Genomic DNA, 17,946 nt, shown 5'->3' on the forward strand with positions numbered 1-17,946 from the left:
TGAAGTGTACTTTTGCTGTTTTCATGATTGCATATTTTTCCGTCTGCTTGGTCTAAACAACTGTTACTGACCTCCACTTCTTTCCCTTGATTTCTTTGACTGTTTTGAAATCACTTCTGTTTTGTGTCATGTTTGCAATCTGCTTTTTTTCTACAAATCTGACATATCAAAACTGATTGAACATTCTTTGAGATGGTGATTCCACATTTTTGTTTTTGCCAAGTTTTGTTTTTGACGCCCAAATACACACTGAATTCATGTCAAGGATGACACCTTATTTCTCCAGTTTTCTCTTCATTTTGAATGCCTTGAACAAATTAAGGTACATTTGTTTGGATTAATTACAACAAAAACAGCTCCAGTGAGTTGAATTGAAGAATTTATTGAGACATTTTCCAAAGACCAAGAAATTGGATAAAGCATGGCGGTCTCTTTTTTTTTTTCACCCCCACGGCTGTATTAAGAAAAATGAAAAAAACTCTAGCGGTGTCAAAAATCAAAGGAAAAAAAAAATCCTTGTGAGCTCGATTGCAACAAATGGCCGACAAGACCACAGATGACAACTATTTGCACAAACTCCATAGGAATGTGGGCCATTATTCACTTTGAGACATCTGTCTATTCAATTAATAAGATTTTTATTTTTTTAAGAAAGCTATAGTTATGTTGATGAAACTAGACTATCGTCTTTTCATGTAGACAACCCGGATACATAATCATTCATCACATGAATAACTTACAGCCAACGTTAAATTCTGTGCCAAGTCATTTTTTCACACTTTGTGGTTTTGTTGCAATGATTTGTTCTGATTGGACTTCAGAAAAACGAGGCAAAATTTTAACCATCCTCCACAAATAACAAACGAATAAATTAAATCAATATTATCAAAGTAAATCAGCAGCACTGCATAACAGAGTTATTAATGTGTCCAAATACAGTTTCTTCCGCATTATAATTGATACAAAAATAAATATCAGCCATTTAGTTCACAGAAAGGACACAGCAAACAATCAAGAAGCGGGTTAGCATTTTCTCAATAATGATGGTTAAAAAAAAAAAAACACCAAAACAGACCCGCTCTCACTGCACTCTACCTTTCAGCATATTCCCTAACACACACACACACACAACGCTGTAAACACTGCACACAGCAAGCTTTTGTCACAAGCACAGGAACTGTAAAGATTGTGAACTTTCCGTTTGTCTGTACATGACACGAGAAAGTGGCCCTGACATAACGTATTTTTATTCAAATGTCAACCCCCACTTTGAATTTTTTGCACGACAGTTTGAGCGTGGCGTGCTGCAATTTGCCAGTAATCATGCAGCCCACTTGTTTATGATTTGGCTTCAAAACTCCAAAAGGACTCAGGCCATAAGGCAAGGGATTCTTTGTGAGCAGCAAAGCGGCCGCATAGCACCATAGTTGGCTTCATTTAGGATGCAAGTTGTCCATGAAAGAAGTGTCTTCAGTTGTACTGATATTCATTTGTTCCATGTCACTCACGAACGAAAAAATATCATAAAAGAGCTTCGGTAGCTAGGACATAATTGCTATATTAAACATGTCTGAGGGCTCTTTGTGTTTGGCGATGTGTCCGCTGCATACGCCACATAAACAGATCGCCACATTCAGCTGCATGGCGATGACGTTCCTTCCACAAAAATACAATCAATCGATCTTAATGAGACTATTTTTGCAACCCGCTCCAGCTTTTGCCATCGTCACGGCAATACTCCTGTTGCGCAACTCACAGTCGAGGGGGCAGAGATTGGACATCCTCATCAAATCTGACTTTAAATTGAGGCTCAAAAAAGAAGGTGACATTTGTGCTCTACTTATTGATCCTTGGAGTGGTTGGCGGAAATTCTGAAAACATCCAGGAATAGTTCCGTTTTTTTTTTTTTTTTGACTACATAATGTTTGCTGGAAAGTCATGAATTCAATACATAAGACATCCTGTCAATGATATCAGATTGTTTTGTTGGTGTAATTTCTTTCTCTGTTGTTTTCTCAGTCATGACAGGACTAAAACAAAGTTGACATGGGTTGGCAGTGTTGCTTGAAATATCCCAAGCTGGGATCATGTGAATGAAAACAGGCACAGCAAAAAACTTGCACAATACAGTGGAACCTCGAAAGTTAATTGTCCATAATTGTAGGACGTTGAATGTAAACAAGTGTAAAGAAGTTGAGGTTGTAATTCAGAGTGTGCAATAAATAGAACAAGAAATGTGTATTATGTATAAATCATGAGACAATTTTTATAAATAAGGCCCGAGAGTGTACCGTACCGAGATACCGGCCAGAGGGCGGTGGACGGACTGGCAAAAAAGGGTAAAGTGCCCAGCTCTGCATAAATCAGTCATTTATTTTTCAAAACATTGGATATATTAGATATTTTTCTAATTTGTTTCATTTGGCTGGCAAATACAGCTCATAAAGCATATTGGCCAGTTTGTTAAATTTAAGTAATTTAAATGGATGGGAATTTGATATCCAATTGAAATACATAAAAAATGTGAATTAGCCCGAAAAGTTTCCGAGTGCGTGTATGTCATGTTTATTGACATACATTCTTAAAATATGACATTAAACATTATTTAGAAAACAAATTAGAGTTCAGACATGGTGGGGTGTGTCGTGTTCAACCTTGGAGGCTCCACTGTAGTTGTTTAATCATGTGAAGGCTTTGTACATGTTTTGTCTCAGCACAGTATATTATATTCCCGTGTTTCTCGCTCGCAATTAAATTGACTGGAAATCAAAGGAGAATTGTCCCATCTGTTAGCATCTTTTTTTCCCAGCTCAGATGATGAGTGCGGAAAGTTAGTGGTCAGATTCTTGCGTACGTTTGTAGCGCATTTAGGACTCTAACAGACTGTGCCAGCGGCAAACCTGCTGTCCTCTGGACTCTTTCATCACAGTCCAGTGGGTGAGCTCTTCCTCCCCAGAGCTGTTAAGCCCGAGAGAAATCCAGCCAATCATCTCCTTGCGTTTCATACTGCGTTTGTTGTAGACGGAGAGGATGAGCGTTACATCCGATAGCTGGAAAAGGGCAACCTGGAAGACAAACGTCTCTTTGTAGGTTGGGTTGGGTTGTCCTCGACAGATAGATGTTTTACACTTGGACATCTCGTGGCCCATGGAGTTCAGTAAGGTCAGCTTAACGTATGTGTCTGAACAAAGAACAAAGAACAAAGAAATAAAAACATGCACAATTAGAGGCAGACATCATTTGTCTACATATATATACAAACAAAAATGATCATTGAAGAAATTGGTCATTTGTGCAAAATCATTGTCTCTCAGTTGCTTGAATCAAATCCTATGCATCAGAAACAAAACATAATTTCCACAAATCATTTGCTTTAAGTAATGCCACAGCAGTTTATGTCTGAGATCACTATTGTATAGGATGTTTTCCCCCCGCGCTATCGCAAAGTGTTCCTCATAACAAAGACAAGAACTCAAAGGGCGCAAGAAGCCTTTCTTCGGTCTTGTTGCTATGCGACTGTCTAAGCCGAGCATACTTTGAATGGTAAAATGGACTAGAAAGAGCTACCAACATGTCTGCCTATAGGATGGGGATGATGATCTTCTGCAATAGTGGTGACAATCCTTTGAAATCTCCTTGGCATCAGGGGCCACGTAAACAGTGGTCAAAAAAATACGTTGCAGGTTCTGTGCCTGGTGTTATTTATTTATTTCTCGGAAAGGGCACTGGGCTAGTCTTGAGTCACCGCTAGTTCCTAAACGATTTTTTATGTTAACGTTGAAACTGAGATTGAACTCTGGTCTGGATGCTTAAGTAGCCCCCTGCTCGAGTGGGAGCCCCGAGCACTGTGGGTTTGCCTTCCTCTGCTGCTTTGATCGGGCAAATTTGGTGTACGTGTGTGTACATGATAAATACTCTGTACAGATGATTCCTCTCCTAATGCTGATGATTTATCTTGTTCTTATTTTTGGGAAAACAAAAACCTGGCATTTGAACTGAGGTGTGAAGACTTTTTCTATCCATTGTCTAGTGAAGCGACACATTTGAATGAACGTAAACGAGGTAATCACAATGGCTCCAAGAGTGTTTCGCCCCTCATCTACAGCTTCACAATAATACGGGTTATTGCAGTCTTCATCTGGGAGGGAGGCAACGGAATTAATAGATCAGGCTTTCATACCGTCGAGTGCCAGCTGCCTTCCAATAACTCGCTCACAGCCTTGAACGATGCATTCAGTTGCTCTCTTTGACATAAAAGCGCTGTTGGAAAAAATAGCCTTGATTTCTTTTTTGACGGATGCTGAATGGGCTCTGAAGAGCTGTGGAGGTCTTAAGTGGTCAGTAACGGCGATGCAAGGCACTTTGGTATTGTTGCTGAATGAGAGGGGCTGCAACTGATGATTAACTTGACATGCAGGCTTGCTACTGTTTTGAAAAAAAAAAAAAAAAAAGGAACGCTTTGAAATTGCTTTGCATCATTCATCAGGCTGCTTCCCCTTTTGTAAGACACAAAAAGTCATTCACGTCATACATGAAGATTTTGCACAAAGATATTTTATCTGTATTGCCGGATGTGAGTATTTCCTCCATTTAAAAAGACGATTACACGAGATTCAGGAAACTACGGTACAACCAGGACAATGCCAATGCTTGTCATTTGTCACATTCAGTGAACCATATTCATTTATGATTACTGAACAGTGTGAAAATCATGAATATTAATGCCTAAACACTACAGTCCTGTTTAGGTTGTGTGCGTTGTACAACTGAAAAATAATCCATTTACAGCCAAGCCATGCCAAAGTTCACAGTTAAGCCAATCATCAAGTAAACCGGATGAAACTCCAGTGAAATGTCAAAATGAAAATAGTCAAGGATTTCAGGCATGATGAGAACACATAGAATACATGCAAGGAAGCATTCAAGTTTAAAATAAGCACTTCTCGTCATGGATGAGTGAGTAAAAATGGAGTTAAATCATTCAAGCTTTTATAATGTGGACCCAACTCAACACTTGTGCAACATTAGTTCTCAAATCAATTAGTTGCTTGATTATCTACATCCATGAAGGCACATGAAGACATTGAAACGTGTAATTTGAGAGAGGGATAGACACTCACCTCTAATAATATAAACCTGTCCACCTATCAAGTGTTTGAGACAACAGAACAGCCCATCTGACAACAAGGGTTGGGCAGCAGTAAGAAAAACAGCGAACCAAAGTGTCAAATAGGTGGTACTGGATCACAACATTTTAGGCAAAGACAAAAGATGCAAGGGGAGAGAAACAGGGTAAAAAATTATGGAACATAACACCAAATTTAAAAAGACGTTTCAGTTTCAACATGCTGCTTAGATGCGTTGAAAATCGACTGTGGAGCCCAGCAAGAAAATTTACAATACAGGAATCAAAACATACTTAAATATCTTAATAAAACCAAATAAAATACAATACAAACCTCCCTAAAAAGAAAGCATGTTGTGGCTGATGCCCGCTTTCATTTCTGACATTGTGTGCGTTTAGGAACTCAGACATAGCAGCACTCAAAGTAACACAATATGACATATTTGCCACAACGGCAACACAATGTGTGACCACACGTGAGGGTAAGGAACATAGAATCACCATACAGAAATCACGTCATCACACCGGTCTAATACAGAGATCACTATGACACAGCATATATGCATCCTTTATCACCACACTTCATCCAAACCTCACTTGAGGACAAGAACACACCGAGGGCAGACTTTTGTTACCGACCGACAAGACGTCAACACTTTTCATGACAGACAGCCTTGGATGCAGATTTCAAGGGGCTGATTCTCATAGCGACGTCTTTGCACTCAGCAGCTAATGGGTTCAGCAGACATGTAGTCATCAGAACTTGATCATTTGCATATGGCCAATGTCCCAACAACACAGCCAAATAAAAGGCTTTTCCAAGTCCACAAAATACATTTGGACTGGTTGGGAAAATCCCATACACCCTTAAGTATCCACTGAAGGGTGTGGAGATAGCTCAGTGTTCCATACCGGGTTAAAAACCACATTCCATCAACTGCCAGACCGTACAGCCAGAGCACAACACAATTGAAATTGGGAGAAAGGTGACAATGACGAATAATTACATACACGGTATAGGCCTTATCGGGGAAGCTGAGGAGTGTATTCCACCTGTAGTTGGAACACAGTCTCTGGTCTCACTTCTTAAAAAGGGGGCCACCACCTTGTCTTCTAATCCAGAAGTACGACTCTCAATGTCCGCGTAATGTTGAAGAGAAGTGTCGACCAGCACAGCCAGAGCCTTAAGCCACTATCCCACTGAGAGGCGAACAATTGCGAGGTAGTAAAATGGGCGTTCATGTCGGAGTCGTACTTTTCGCAAGGGAATTTTGAGCATATTCAAAATATTGTTTTTGAAAATTTCCAAAATATTTTAAACTACAAGCTGAAGAAAGATGTCAAGTGTGTTCGCTGTATACAACGATAATATGACGAACATACAGGATCACAAATAATACAACATTACGTCTTTCATCTTTAAATTAAATAAAAAAACATTTGTCAATACTTACTGGGTGGCTTATTGGTAGCCAGGTTCTTGAAATGAATGCCTTTGATGACTTCCACGGAGAGATGTCCTGTTGTGGCGTTGTACACCAGACCCAACAGAATTTCTGGTGTAGAAGTTTGACTAACTGATGGGAACGATGAGGCGCTTTCACTGCACGTCATATCTGAGAGACTGATTTGGGATTCAGCACCCTGCAAGTTTAGAGCATTCACATTTGTCACTGTTACAAATGTTTGCAGATTATACTCTTATTTTCTATTTTCAACGCAAGCAACAGGGACAGAAAGACCTTGGGTGAATCCAAACCCCAAAATTGCCAATTTGAGTTTTTCACAATTGCTAAAACACGAAACCCCATTCTCTAAACCGGATTCTCAGTGGCTTCAACTAATTTTTAAAATTTGACACTTTTTTGGTCATACCTTAAATACTGTTCAGGTATTTCAACTCAATTTGCTAAACACACATGCTCTGTTATTGCAAAACCAATCACTGAAAGCGTGTCACACTTGTGTTGGAAATTTGTAAACGCTGGCATGCAAAATGTTAATATCAACATAGCTGCCATCTTTTACATAAAACAAATCAAAATTCAACACATACTGTATTTTCTAATGATATGATCAGAGCAAGTGGGCTGGACACAAAAAAAAAATCCATCTACAATGGACAGAAACATACAGTGAGGCAGAGGAGTTGGTGGACAGAAGGTACTGGACAAGGAGCAAAGGAGTGAAGAGAAGGATGAGGAAAGTCCAAGAATTACAACCAATGACAATGTTCACACACCTCTTTCGTATATTTAAATCATAGATTTATATCGGGTATAAAAGCGATGCATCTGCAGTAAGAATGTTGATCCACATGCATCCGATTTATACTTTGTCAAAAAGGCCAGTATACGGGAGAGTACTCTGGAAATTACCGTCATCGCCCATCCGGTCTTCTGTGGGTCCCTAAGCAAAGTTTCCTTAGTGGGCCCTCGAACTGATCAGCAGCACCAACCGTGCCTCTATTGATGACCCTGAAGTCCATCATGTCAATGCAACTGCAGCAATCTCTTCATTTCTACTTTTTGTCGTTGCAATAACAGCACCACTAAAACATTGGATCATTTCTAATCAGCTACCACTATACAAGTCAAGTCAGGACTACACCCCAGAAGATTTGACATTTTTCTGCCTCCTAATGCATTTTAATTTGGTCCAGTTGAGTCATTGAATTTTCACTTCAATGCAATAGACTGATGATTAATATTTATACTCAAAAACATTTTTAACCTGATATCAGATAAGAAGAGTGAGAATTAATGCATTTATGAATTATTTGATAAAAAGCATCTGAGGTAAATTATTATTAAAGTACCATAATGAGAACCTACACCTAATTATGTCGATATTTTTTTTCTTTCTGTCTTCATGATGTAATATCAAATGTATCATTTTGGTTGTATTATTATTATTATTATTATTGTTGCTGCACCCAAATTATTAAACAAATAATATAGTAAGCACATTGGTGTCAACCCAATTTTAAATAAAACAAATACATAAGGCAGGGGTGTCAAACTCATTTTTCATGCGGGCCACATCATAGTTTTGTGGGCCATTTTGACAGTCAACCCATATAAATCATCATCGTATAATTATTATTACGTATACACAACAAACTGATGCACAACTAGTTTTTTTAAATCAGAATCAAGGAAAATGTTCACCTTTCAATTCATTTTAAAAGTGTGATTGGTAACAAAAAATGCTTGGAATATTTTAATGTTTTTAAATTTGAAGACAATTTGCAATACTGGTATTTTAATAAGAAACATGAAGGCGCGCATGATTGCCTTCATGGGCCACATAAACTGAAGTGGCGGGCCAGATCTGGCCCCCGGGCCTTGAGTTTGACACCTGTGACATAACTAAATAACACGAGCATGGTCAAAAAAGCCTAATGCAAGATCTAACGTTGAGTGCAGGGTATATTTAGCTAATGCTAGCGAACTCAAACCTTCCTGAAATTAAAAAAAAAATGTACCACGAATAAACTTGAATTAAGACATTTTGTTTTTACGCTATTACACATTATTACCTTATTGTTCATGTTATTGCATTTGCACAATGTATATAGATAGATTTAGGATTATTATTATTATTAATGTTCAGTCATATTCCTCTTTCTGTAACTTAAAATTACTGCGCAGTTAATAAATGGTTTATGATGGCAACAGTTTGATCCTTGGTTAGATTACCGTAAAAATCTGACAAATGGGTGCACCAGAATATACAGCATGTGTTACTCCCGCATTTCTATTTCTATTTAACGAAGAGTTGTCTGTGATAGAGATGCTGATTGCCGTTAGCTCGATGATTGCATTTCCATTCTCTGCAATGATCCTGTTATGTACGTTCAAAGAACATTTCTCTTGACAAGCAAACAGAAACATTATGAGAACTAATAGGTACATGCCAAACTAAACTGCCCATTTGCGAAGGACAGATTACATACAAATACGAGAAAAAAACTAAAACTGCTAAACATATAAAGGTAAATTCTCGGGCAAACCAGATCAGAATACCAATCGGAATGCTTGAGTGTGTGCATATTTAATTTAAAAAATGTGAACACATGGAGCTTGTTGAAAAACTCATGAACATTAAACACAAAGTTAAAAAGAAGCTAAGACTAGAGGAGACAGAAAAGGATGATCCTGGGTTCAGGAAAATCCGCAAGTGAGTCCTATTATTGTTTAAAGTGCAGGGATTATAGTCCAAACTTTATGGGATTTATCATTGGACAAAACAACGCTTTAAAAAAAATAACAAGGTAAACCTCCCTCCCTGAAACAATTGTGTATGACCGTAAGAGGTAGGAGGAATGACCTGCTTTGAACCTACTTACTGGGTACGAGCAGCATGGATCGAGAATGACCGGCACAGACATTTTTCCCTGAAGGTTGAGCTTGGTAAGATAAAAGACATTTTCCCCGAGCGCCTTCTCCTTCTTCATTCGCCGCATACTGTAAAGTCGAAATCTAATGGCGTAGTTGCTGATCATCTCCGACTCCATATGGCAAAAGTGAAAGGTCTCTGTGAAAAGAGGGCATGGGCCTCTTTGGATACCTGTCTTCGCTCTCTGCTTCTTTGTGGGCAGCAGCACCAGGTGGACCTGCCAGGAGATGTTGCCAGTGTGTTTTAGAACGGGAAGGTCTGTTATCGCCATGATGGTCACCGCCAGCTGCTGCTCCTCTGGATCATAGTCAAATACTACATCAAGGGTGCCATATTTTGCAAGCTGATCTGGATCGTAGTCTTTAGGGAGCTGTGCTGCTGAACTGCGGGCAGACATCTCCTAACAAGACAGAGATATGGAGGGTTTACATCATTAATTACAGCATCGCCTCATTTGATTTCCTGGCGTAAGTCTCCATGAAAGCTCGTTTTTTTACCTCTGGACTGAGGACAGCAGTACTGTCGCTGGGCACATCCTCCTCATAGCCCTTGTTGAGATAACTCTCTGTCTCATGGCCATCACTGCCCTCACTGGTGCATTTGCGAAAGGAAAGGTGGGGGCTTCCACTAGTCAGTGAGAGATCACACTTGGCGTCACCGGGGTCTGAAAGTGTGTAAGACATCCTCGGGGATCCATTTTCATCCTGATAAGGCGGCGGTTGGAGTTCATCCAGCGGGGGTGTCCGCCTCATCCTCTGGATGCAATTGGCTGTTATAGTAGAGAGCAAGACAGGATACAAACATCACGGATACGGATAAATGACCGTGTGAAGACGGGTTGGCGGGTGTGTTGGCACCAAGCAATAACATTGGTGCTTTGGTAATGTTGGCCCTATGGTGGCGAAGTCTTATAACGGCATGCCCCACCGGATGGTGTTGGTTGTTTGGGGCAAAAGTATGTTGTATTGAATACAGAGAAACATAATTGTGACAGCTCAAGAAAGAGGTCTTTCCAAAATGCCTCAGGAGATTGAAACTTTCTTGATAATATTTCTGTGTGCTTTGCATGTTCACCAATATTGTCCAACTGTCAAATGAGCAGTGCATACGGCGCTGATGAGGATCGGCATAACTTCTTGATCTGCTATGCAAATTGCTTCCTCCAAAAGAGTGTCACATAGTATTTTCCCAACTGGATGGCAGTCACTTCTCTGAAGTTGGTGTGCTTGCATCAAACTCTTGCGCACGGTGGGTTTGTCAAATTTGGATGAGAGAATCAAAGTACCAGTGCACAAGCCAAGCAAAATATAAAAATAACTCAAACATGAATGGGAGAATATGGCCTTTAGTTTTCCTCACACATACCAAAAACACGCTTTTTTGGTTACCTGAACTCTGTAAGCTGGTTATAGGTGGAAATGTTTTTTTTTCCCTATGCACTATGGGCTCTATGTTTGGAGAAAGCGCAACTGAGGTGGGTCTCTGGTTATGACTACTTAGAAGTAGTGGCAGGCGCAGCTGGTCTAAATAAGTTTGGTGAATTTGATCAGGGCACAGGCAGACTTCACAGATGTGTGGTGGATGTCAGATACATTTCATGCATAAATATGTGAGCAGCGGGCATCAAACCTGAATCATTGTAGAATCCATTGAACCCATTAGCCCTCATCAGGGTGTGCTGGAGCCTCTCCCAGCAGATTTAAGGCGAAAAACAAGTAGACCCAGAACTGGTTACCTCCCAATCGCAGGGCATACACAAACAACCATTTCAACTCACATTCACCCCAACAGTCTTTAATTAACCCTACAATGCATGTTTTTGGAATGTGGGAGGAAACCGGAGTACCTGGAGAAAACCCACGTAGGCACGGGGAGAACATGCAAATTTCACAATGCAGGAAGGCCGGAACCCAGATTCGAACCCAAAACAGATTCAGGCCTCCACCTTTTGTATGATTCAGTTAAAATAAGTCAATGAAAAATGACATCTCTTTCGCACACATGACCAAATCTTGAACAACTCTGTCAGCGACATTCTGATAGCTATTTTTCATTGTCCAATTTGGACTTGCCTAACTTAAACAGCTTTCACTAATACTCCCATCGGGACACTCGCCGAGAAGAGAAAAAATAAAACACGGCTCAGGAAACAAAACAAATAAACAAAAAAGTCCTTTTCTTTCTCCGAACTTTTAGAAAAACAAGCCAACTCCAACTTGTTTGCGGAGCCCCCCCCAAAATTCTTGGAACTTTCAGTCTCATGTCAGACAGTGAGACTTCACCTCAAAGTGACACATTTCAGCAGCATGATGGAGGCAAAGGAGTTTTAACCAAGTGTCATAGAGGCCTTGATAAAAGAAGCAAATGCATTTTGAACGTTTTCTTCCCCCTGCTGAGCCGGGGGCGGTTGATTTGACGGGAGCTGCTGTGTAAAGGCGTCACTTTTTCCTGCACCCTGCTAATTGGAATGGTTACAATTCCACTTCTCTTCGAAGCCCTCCTTCCTTCACAGATTCATATGAGCTTGTTTTGCCTTTTTTGCCAGTCTTGGCTGTAAAGCCGAATGAAGACCAAAAACCTGGTCATTTATTGGTTGGAAATTCACATCCCTCCTGATGGGGAATTGACCAGACCCCCACCATTCTGTTGGAGTATGTAGAGGTTTGCCACGACTGAGCCTGTTTCTCCAATAATAAGTATGCTCAGCGCAGTTTGACACTCTCTGGCGGCACATGAATGGGAAGGTGGGCCCGCGTTGTTTCTTTGGGGTGTGCATGGCCCAGCCCCCATGAGTGCAAGACAAAGCTCACAATCAAGATCTGTTTCTTTTTTCATGATTTTGGAGCCTTATTGTAAAAAATAATTGGCAGATTTACCTCTCTCAGTGGTGTGTCAAACTTAAAAGATGATTTTTGCCACTTTACAGGGTCTTGGATCAAATGAAACAAAAAAATGCATTTCCACTCTGAGCGCCAAATAATGAATATTCTGTCAGCTCTGTGACAAGTAGAGTACTTACCAAATTGATGCGGATGTGTCATGAGCCACTCTTTTGTTTTGTTTTTCTTTCAGTTGACTCCTCTGTATTTTTCATGGCTTTCCCTCAGCGGTGCAGGGAATGTTGAGCAATTAGGCGCAGCTGGGAACTATAGGTAATCAGCTCCCAGATGTAAGCTCTGCACCCACCTCAGGGGGTATTACAACAAGCAGGTTTAACGTGCTCTTAGTCTCAACATGAGTTTTAGTTGACTTCTCCTCAACTCAAAAACTGCCATCATTCAGGTCTAGAACGGCTGATCTGAATTTGGTCAAGGTCAGTATACTCACCTTGAGCAAAACTCAAAGCCACAAATAACACATCATAAACGGAGTCAAAAAATTTATTCTTGAAATTTCATTATTAAGAATAAAATTGGAAAATAAAACTGTAATTATGCATTAAAATAAAGAAATGGTCGTTACATTGTATAAAGTTATGTATATATCCATGAATGCCTCTTCTAGTAGCCAGTGTCCTTGTTCAACACCTGCCGCAGACCTTGTTGGTTTTAATTGTACTTCATTGTCATAAAGACGCGGCACGGTGGCCGACGAGTTGGCACGTCTGCCTCGCAATTCAGAAGTGCAGGGTTCAATCCGGGAGTTTGCATTTCTCTCCATGCCTGCGTGGGTTTTAACCAGGTACTCCGGTTTCCTCCCACATTCCACAAAGATGCATGGTGGGTTGATTGGACACCCTGAATTGTCCCTAGGTGTGAGTGTGAGCGCGGTTGGTAGTTCAGCTATGTGTGCCTTGCAAATGGCTGGCAACCAGTTCAGGGTGTACCCAGCCTACTGCCCGAAGACAGCTAGGATAGGCGGCAGAATCCCCCCCCCCTGCGACCCTCGTGAGGAGAAGCAGATTTACTACTGCTGTCATTTTTACATGCAAACCTAATATATTAGTGCCAATGTTAATGTCAATGAAGTGTCCCTTCAATTGGTAGAGTGAAGGATCTCAGTGAATCAGGCCCCATGTGTACAAGATATTATGAGTTACCAACTGATTTTCGAGGGGGGAAGCAGCGTCCCTTTCAATGGACAGCGAATCAGAAATGACTTGTCCTTTAGCAAAGAATCACAGATTAGCTCCCCTACTGACAACATAAGGAATCACTGTAGATTACATTGGAAATTGGAGATCAGGTCACGCATATCTCCTCTAACCAGAGTGAAATGACTTAATGGAGGAAAAGTGTTCTTGTATTTAGGTGGGTATGAAACCACTGAAAACGTGTTGAGGGGTCATTACCAATTGATCATGTATCACATTTAAGACAGAAAATATTGCAATAAAATATACATTAGTCATCCTTATTACACCATCTTGTACCAAAAATACATTTTTCCCTGCAAGCATTAGGCCCACCGCAGTTTTCTCAGTAGGATTTATAATTTGTGATCCTTTGTTACTGATGGAACCAAGGCATGTCATAAACTATTCATCATTCAGCAGCATATTTTAACAATGCTTTAAATAGATTGCCCCAGACATTCAGTCTTAAAACCCACTTTCTTATATAATAGCAAGATAGTTCAGACATGACGCAGTGATTTAGAATGCAGGAAGAGATTCCTTTTCGGGGTTGTGACATAACAGTATCATCGAAAGCATGCAACATTTGTGCAGCCGTATTTCAAAATTATTTCGCATTCCAGAATCCAGAACCAGACGGAATATTTTTTTTTACTGTATATGTATACGTTTAGTCCTATGGACAATGAAAGAAAACGCCACAGTGGTCACAGAAATAACCAATCGAACAAAAGTAATAATGAATAAAACATTTCATGTAAAGTAACCAATAAAATTCGGACATTGATTTTGAATTATAGTTTGTTCTGTCTTGAGACATGTTGGGGAAAATCAAAATGATTAACATTTAAAAAGTCCTTTGGAACTGACTCTCAGATGCGGTCCACGTGTAAATTAAAATGACCATCTACCAGTAGCATGTCATACTTGTTATGAATGACTGCTATCCTATTGAAGGAGCTGAAACATGCTGTCTGAAGAAAGCACCCTTCAGACTTGAGATAGCTTAAGCACTTTGCTCATGAACAATGGGCCAAAATAGCTGCTGACAGATGCAAGGGATTATTTAAAGTCACAAAAACAGTTTGATTGCCTCCAAATGTTAAGGAACAAAATATTAAGGTAAAGGCATCATCATTTTTGTCCAGGCATGTTTAGTGAGTTTGCTTTTTGAATTAATTCAGTACTGAAGAAAAACAGGAACCGAGTCAAAAGCCGTGACCACAAAACCGAGATATGAACCGAACTGTGTATTCTTCTGTTAGCAGAAGATCACCGTGTCGTCCAGTCAAAATAATGAAACCAAATTAGATTTATTCCAACTACGAGTAGTAAATGTTTCTTTTAATTAATGAGCATTCATTATGTCAATTGACTTTATGATTATTGGATGTCGGATTACTCTGGCAGAATGTTGGTTTTGGTTTGATATCAACTGTACAAATAACTAAGTTCTATAAATCTTTTAACGGTATAAAAATAAGCTGCGGGATCTTTAATTCATTATTAACTAAGAACGACTTTCTCTCAGCCTGATCCTCTGATGTCGCATGCAGTTTTACTACAATGTCCCAAAAAGTTACACAGCCCTTAATAATTGATGTTGATGATATAGCCCGAGTGCACGTCGAACATTTTTCATGTTTCAGAATGACCACACACTTCTAGTTAAATGATGTTAACAGATGAACGCAGAGAACAGTATGATCCAAACAGGCTAGAACTGGTTCTCCTGTGATTAAGTCCATGCTGAATTGTTCCAGCACCGCAAATGAAGCATATGAAAAGGAAAAAAAAAAAAAAAGGAAAACGAAGGAGAAAAATATGCAGACAGTTGACTGTTTCATAACCCTCCCATGGAGAGTGTGTTGAACGGGAGCTCCACTTTCATCACCTCTCTAAATCAACAGTGTATATATGGGTGTGTACATTGTGGCTGAACTTTGTTTGGCAGTTTAACTAAATGAATTAAAAAGAAATAAAGACATCCATCAGTATAGATGAAAAGGATATAGGTCGGACATAGATTGGCTTTACATTCAACCTACCTACATCGGCTGAGGCGTCACTGCTGTAGCCGTCATAATCAGCCATCAGGGCACTGTACTTGTGTCGGTTCCTCCACCTGAACCGTCCCGTATGTTTGACATTAGCAGACACCTTGACTCCTCCTCTGAGACCTTGGGCCCGACTGACTGCTTCTTGATACTGACCCATCAATTCGTCCTCGCTGTCTGATGATGATGCAGCGTGCCGGTCGCCATCAGTGTTAACCTTCTCTGTTGTGAGAAGAAATGGTACAAACAATAAATACATTGTTATCCAAACAAATCCAAGTGTCTGGCATGTTTGTTCGTAATGGGTTCAATTAGTCAGTCTGAATAAGTAATAAAAGTGTAAACATCAATGGCATCTGATTTCCTGAAAGAAGATTTAAACCCATAAGTATCAAAACGCGTAGCCATATTGGACATTTTGGACCGCCAGGCGTAATCCCTGTGACATCAATTGTGCTGTACACTAGACTGTTCATTTCAGACTTGTTTACCGGTCTATTGTGCTAAAAAAATAAAAAAAAAGCCAAGTACAGTATTCCTATAATTTAAATATCTCTCCTCACTAAAATGTATTTGCACAAGTGTAGATATGTGAAAATCCTTCTCTGAAAATATTAGAACGAAATTCGCAATATTTTGGATAATAGCCACATTGGAAGGTTGGGGTTCATATTTTCCTTGTAGAGTGGTGACATTCTGTATTCCATATTGAACAAAAAACAGGTCAGATTGTTATCAAAATGTGGACATATATAAAAATAAGGTAATCATCATCTAAATATCGGGTGGCACGGTGAATGACTGACTGGTTAGCACAACGACCTCACAGTGCAGAGGTCGTAGGATCGATTCCGGCCTTCCTGTGTGGAGTTGCATTTCTCTGCGTGCCTGCATGTTTTTGGAACGTGGGAAGAAACTGGAGTACCCGGAGAAAACCCACGCAGATACGGGGAGAACATGCAAACTCCACACAGAATCAATCCCACGCCATCTGCACAGTGAGGCCATCGTGCACAATGCCGCCTCCCGACTAATCAAATGCTGTAAAATTAATTTTAACCCATCTGTTGCTTTAACCGCTTTTATATTGCTTCTTAATGGAGAAGTGCACATACTAGTGCAATAGCGGACATAATGTCATAGCTTGTCTCGGCACTAACTTTATACACAATACAGAACCATAGCTAATACAACTATTGGAAATGCCCTCGAAACATACCACTGTGGACGAAGTAATAGCCAATGAATGGATAGTTCAAGGGGTATGTTGTCTGCTAATGTAAGGAATGATGCAACCCATTTGGAGATCCTTCATCATGCAGTAATATTATGACGTAACTCACTGCACCAAGAGCTGGAATCGAACTCTGCACCTCTGTCCTGTGAGGTGGGCATGCAAATCAGTCATCCTAACTTGTACATATTCATTATTTCATATTATAGTGACAATATTTAAAAATTGATGGAATGGAGATTAAAGGGGTAAGGACAGAAAGGTTTCATCCACCTCTTTTTCAAAGATTAGCAGGTAAATTACCACCAATAATTATGTTGACCAACGTTCAAAATAAGCACACAGAATTTAAAAAGCATAATCACATGTTACAAGGTGGAAGTGAAAAAAAAAGAATAACTTATATCATACTGTAGAATGTAAATGTTGTTTCATGCTTTTTCCAGCAAGAGGCAGCAGAGCTTTAAAATGACTCTAGCCCAAAATAGACGCTTAATCCGAGACTAAAAAAACGGTAAAAATTCAGTGTTTATTTTTTTTTAAAGCAAAGTACATAAACCATTATTGGTAGGATTGTGAAATTTTTAAGCATTACTAAGATATATGGGTATTTTATTGAAGAAAATGCTCACAAACCTATTTCCTTGATTTTAGAAATCAATACAAAAGGGTAGCTTATCGTCATCATATTTGTATAAAGATGAATACATAAAATCCTCATCATCTGTTCACGAGCCTACATCGGTAAAATGGGCCTTCATTTCCCCTAAAAAAATCAACTGAAAAGTGTTTCCTCTTCCAAGCCCAAAAATGACACTCATGTCATTGAAGAAGATCTGATGAGGATGATGTCAAAACTTTGATGAGACAGCTTGATCGCTTCTAGTGCAGTACAACGTTGTGCAAGACTTAGATTTGTGAAGAGTTAACTGATGGCACACAAATTAAACCAGGAATTTTAATGAATCATGGGTGGAATTTATTTACGGTGTGACTTCAAACTTGGCTAAATCCTCAATTGTGTCAATAGAAAATGCTGTTCTTTGGTAACGCT

The 17,946-nt window shown here is 39.7% G+C and overlaps 1 protein-coding gene across 3 annotated transcripts in view; it reads right to left on the bottom strand.

Annotated features, from left to right (window-relative positions):
- Nucleotides 1–1,928: 1,928 nt before the first annotated feature.
- Nucleotides 1,929–17,946, bottom strand: part of syt14a (synaptotagmin XIVa) — a 31,946-nt gene continuing 15,928 nt past the window's right edge. For 2 of the 3 annotated variants that reach the window (XM_088312735.1, XM_088312903.1), the window contains exons 5-10: nt 15,650–15,880; nt 10,024–10,295; nt 9,477–9,926; nt 6,580–6,769; nt 5,121–5,198; nt 1,929–3,181 (exon numbers count right to left, since the gene is read on the bottom strand). In XM_088312735.1, the coding sequence (XP_088168861.1) occupies nt 2,868–3,181; nt 5,121–5,198; nt 6,580–6,769; nt 9,477–9,926; nt 10,024–10,295; nt 15,650–15,880 (1,535 nt within the window). In that variant the 3' untranslated portion in view covers nt 1,929–2,867. The remainder of the gene's footprint in view (nt 3,182–5,120; nt 5,199–6,579; nt 6,770–9,476; nt 9,927–10,023; nt 10,296–15,649; nt 15,881–17,946) is intronic. The other variant, XM_088312824.1, reaches the window with a different exon arrangement.

This window comes from Idiotropiscis lumnitzeri, chromosome 1 (assembly GCF_059441095.1).
Source record: "Idiotropiscis lumnitzeri isolate Australia: NSW breed Sydney's pygmy pipehorse chromosome 1, RoL_Ilum_1.0, whole genome shotgun sequence".
Classification (NCBI taxonomy): domain Eukaryota; kingdom Metazoa; phylum Chordata; class Actinopteri; order Syngnathiformes; family Syngnathidae; genus Idiotropiscis; species Idiotropiscis lumnitzeri.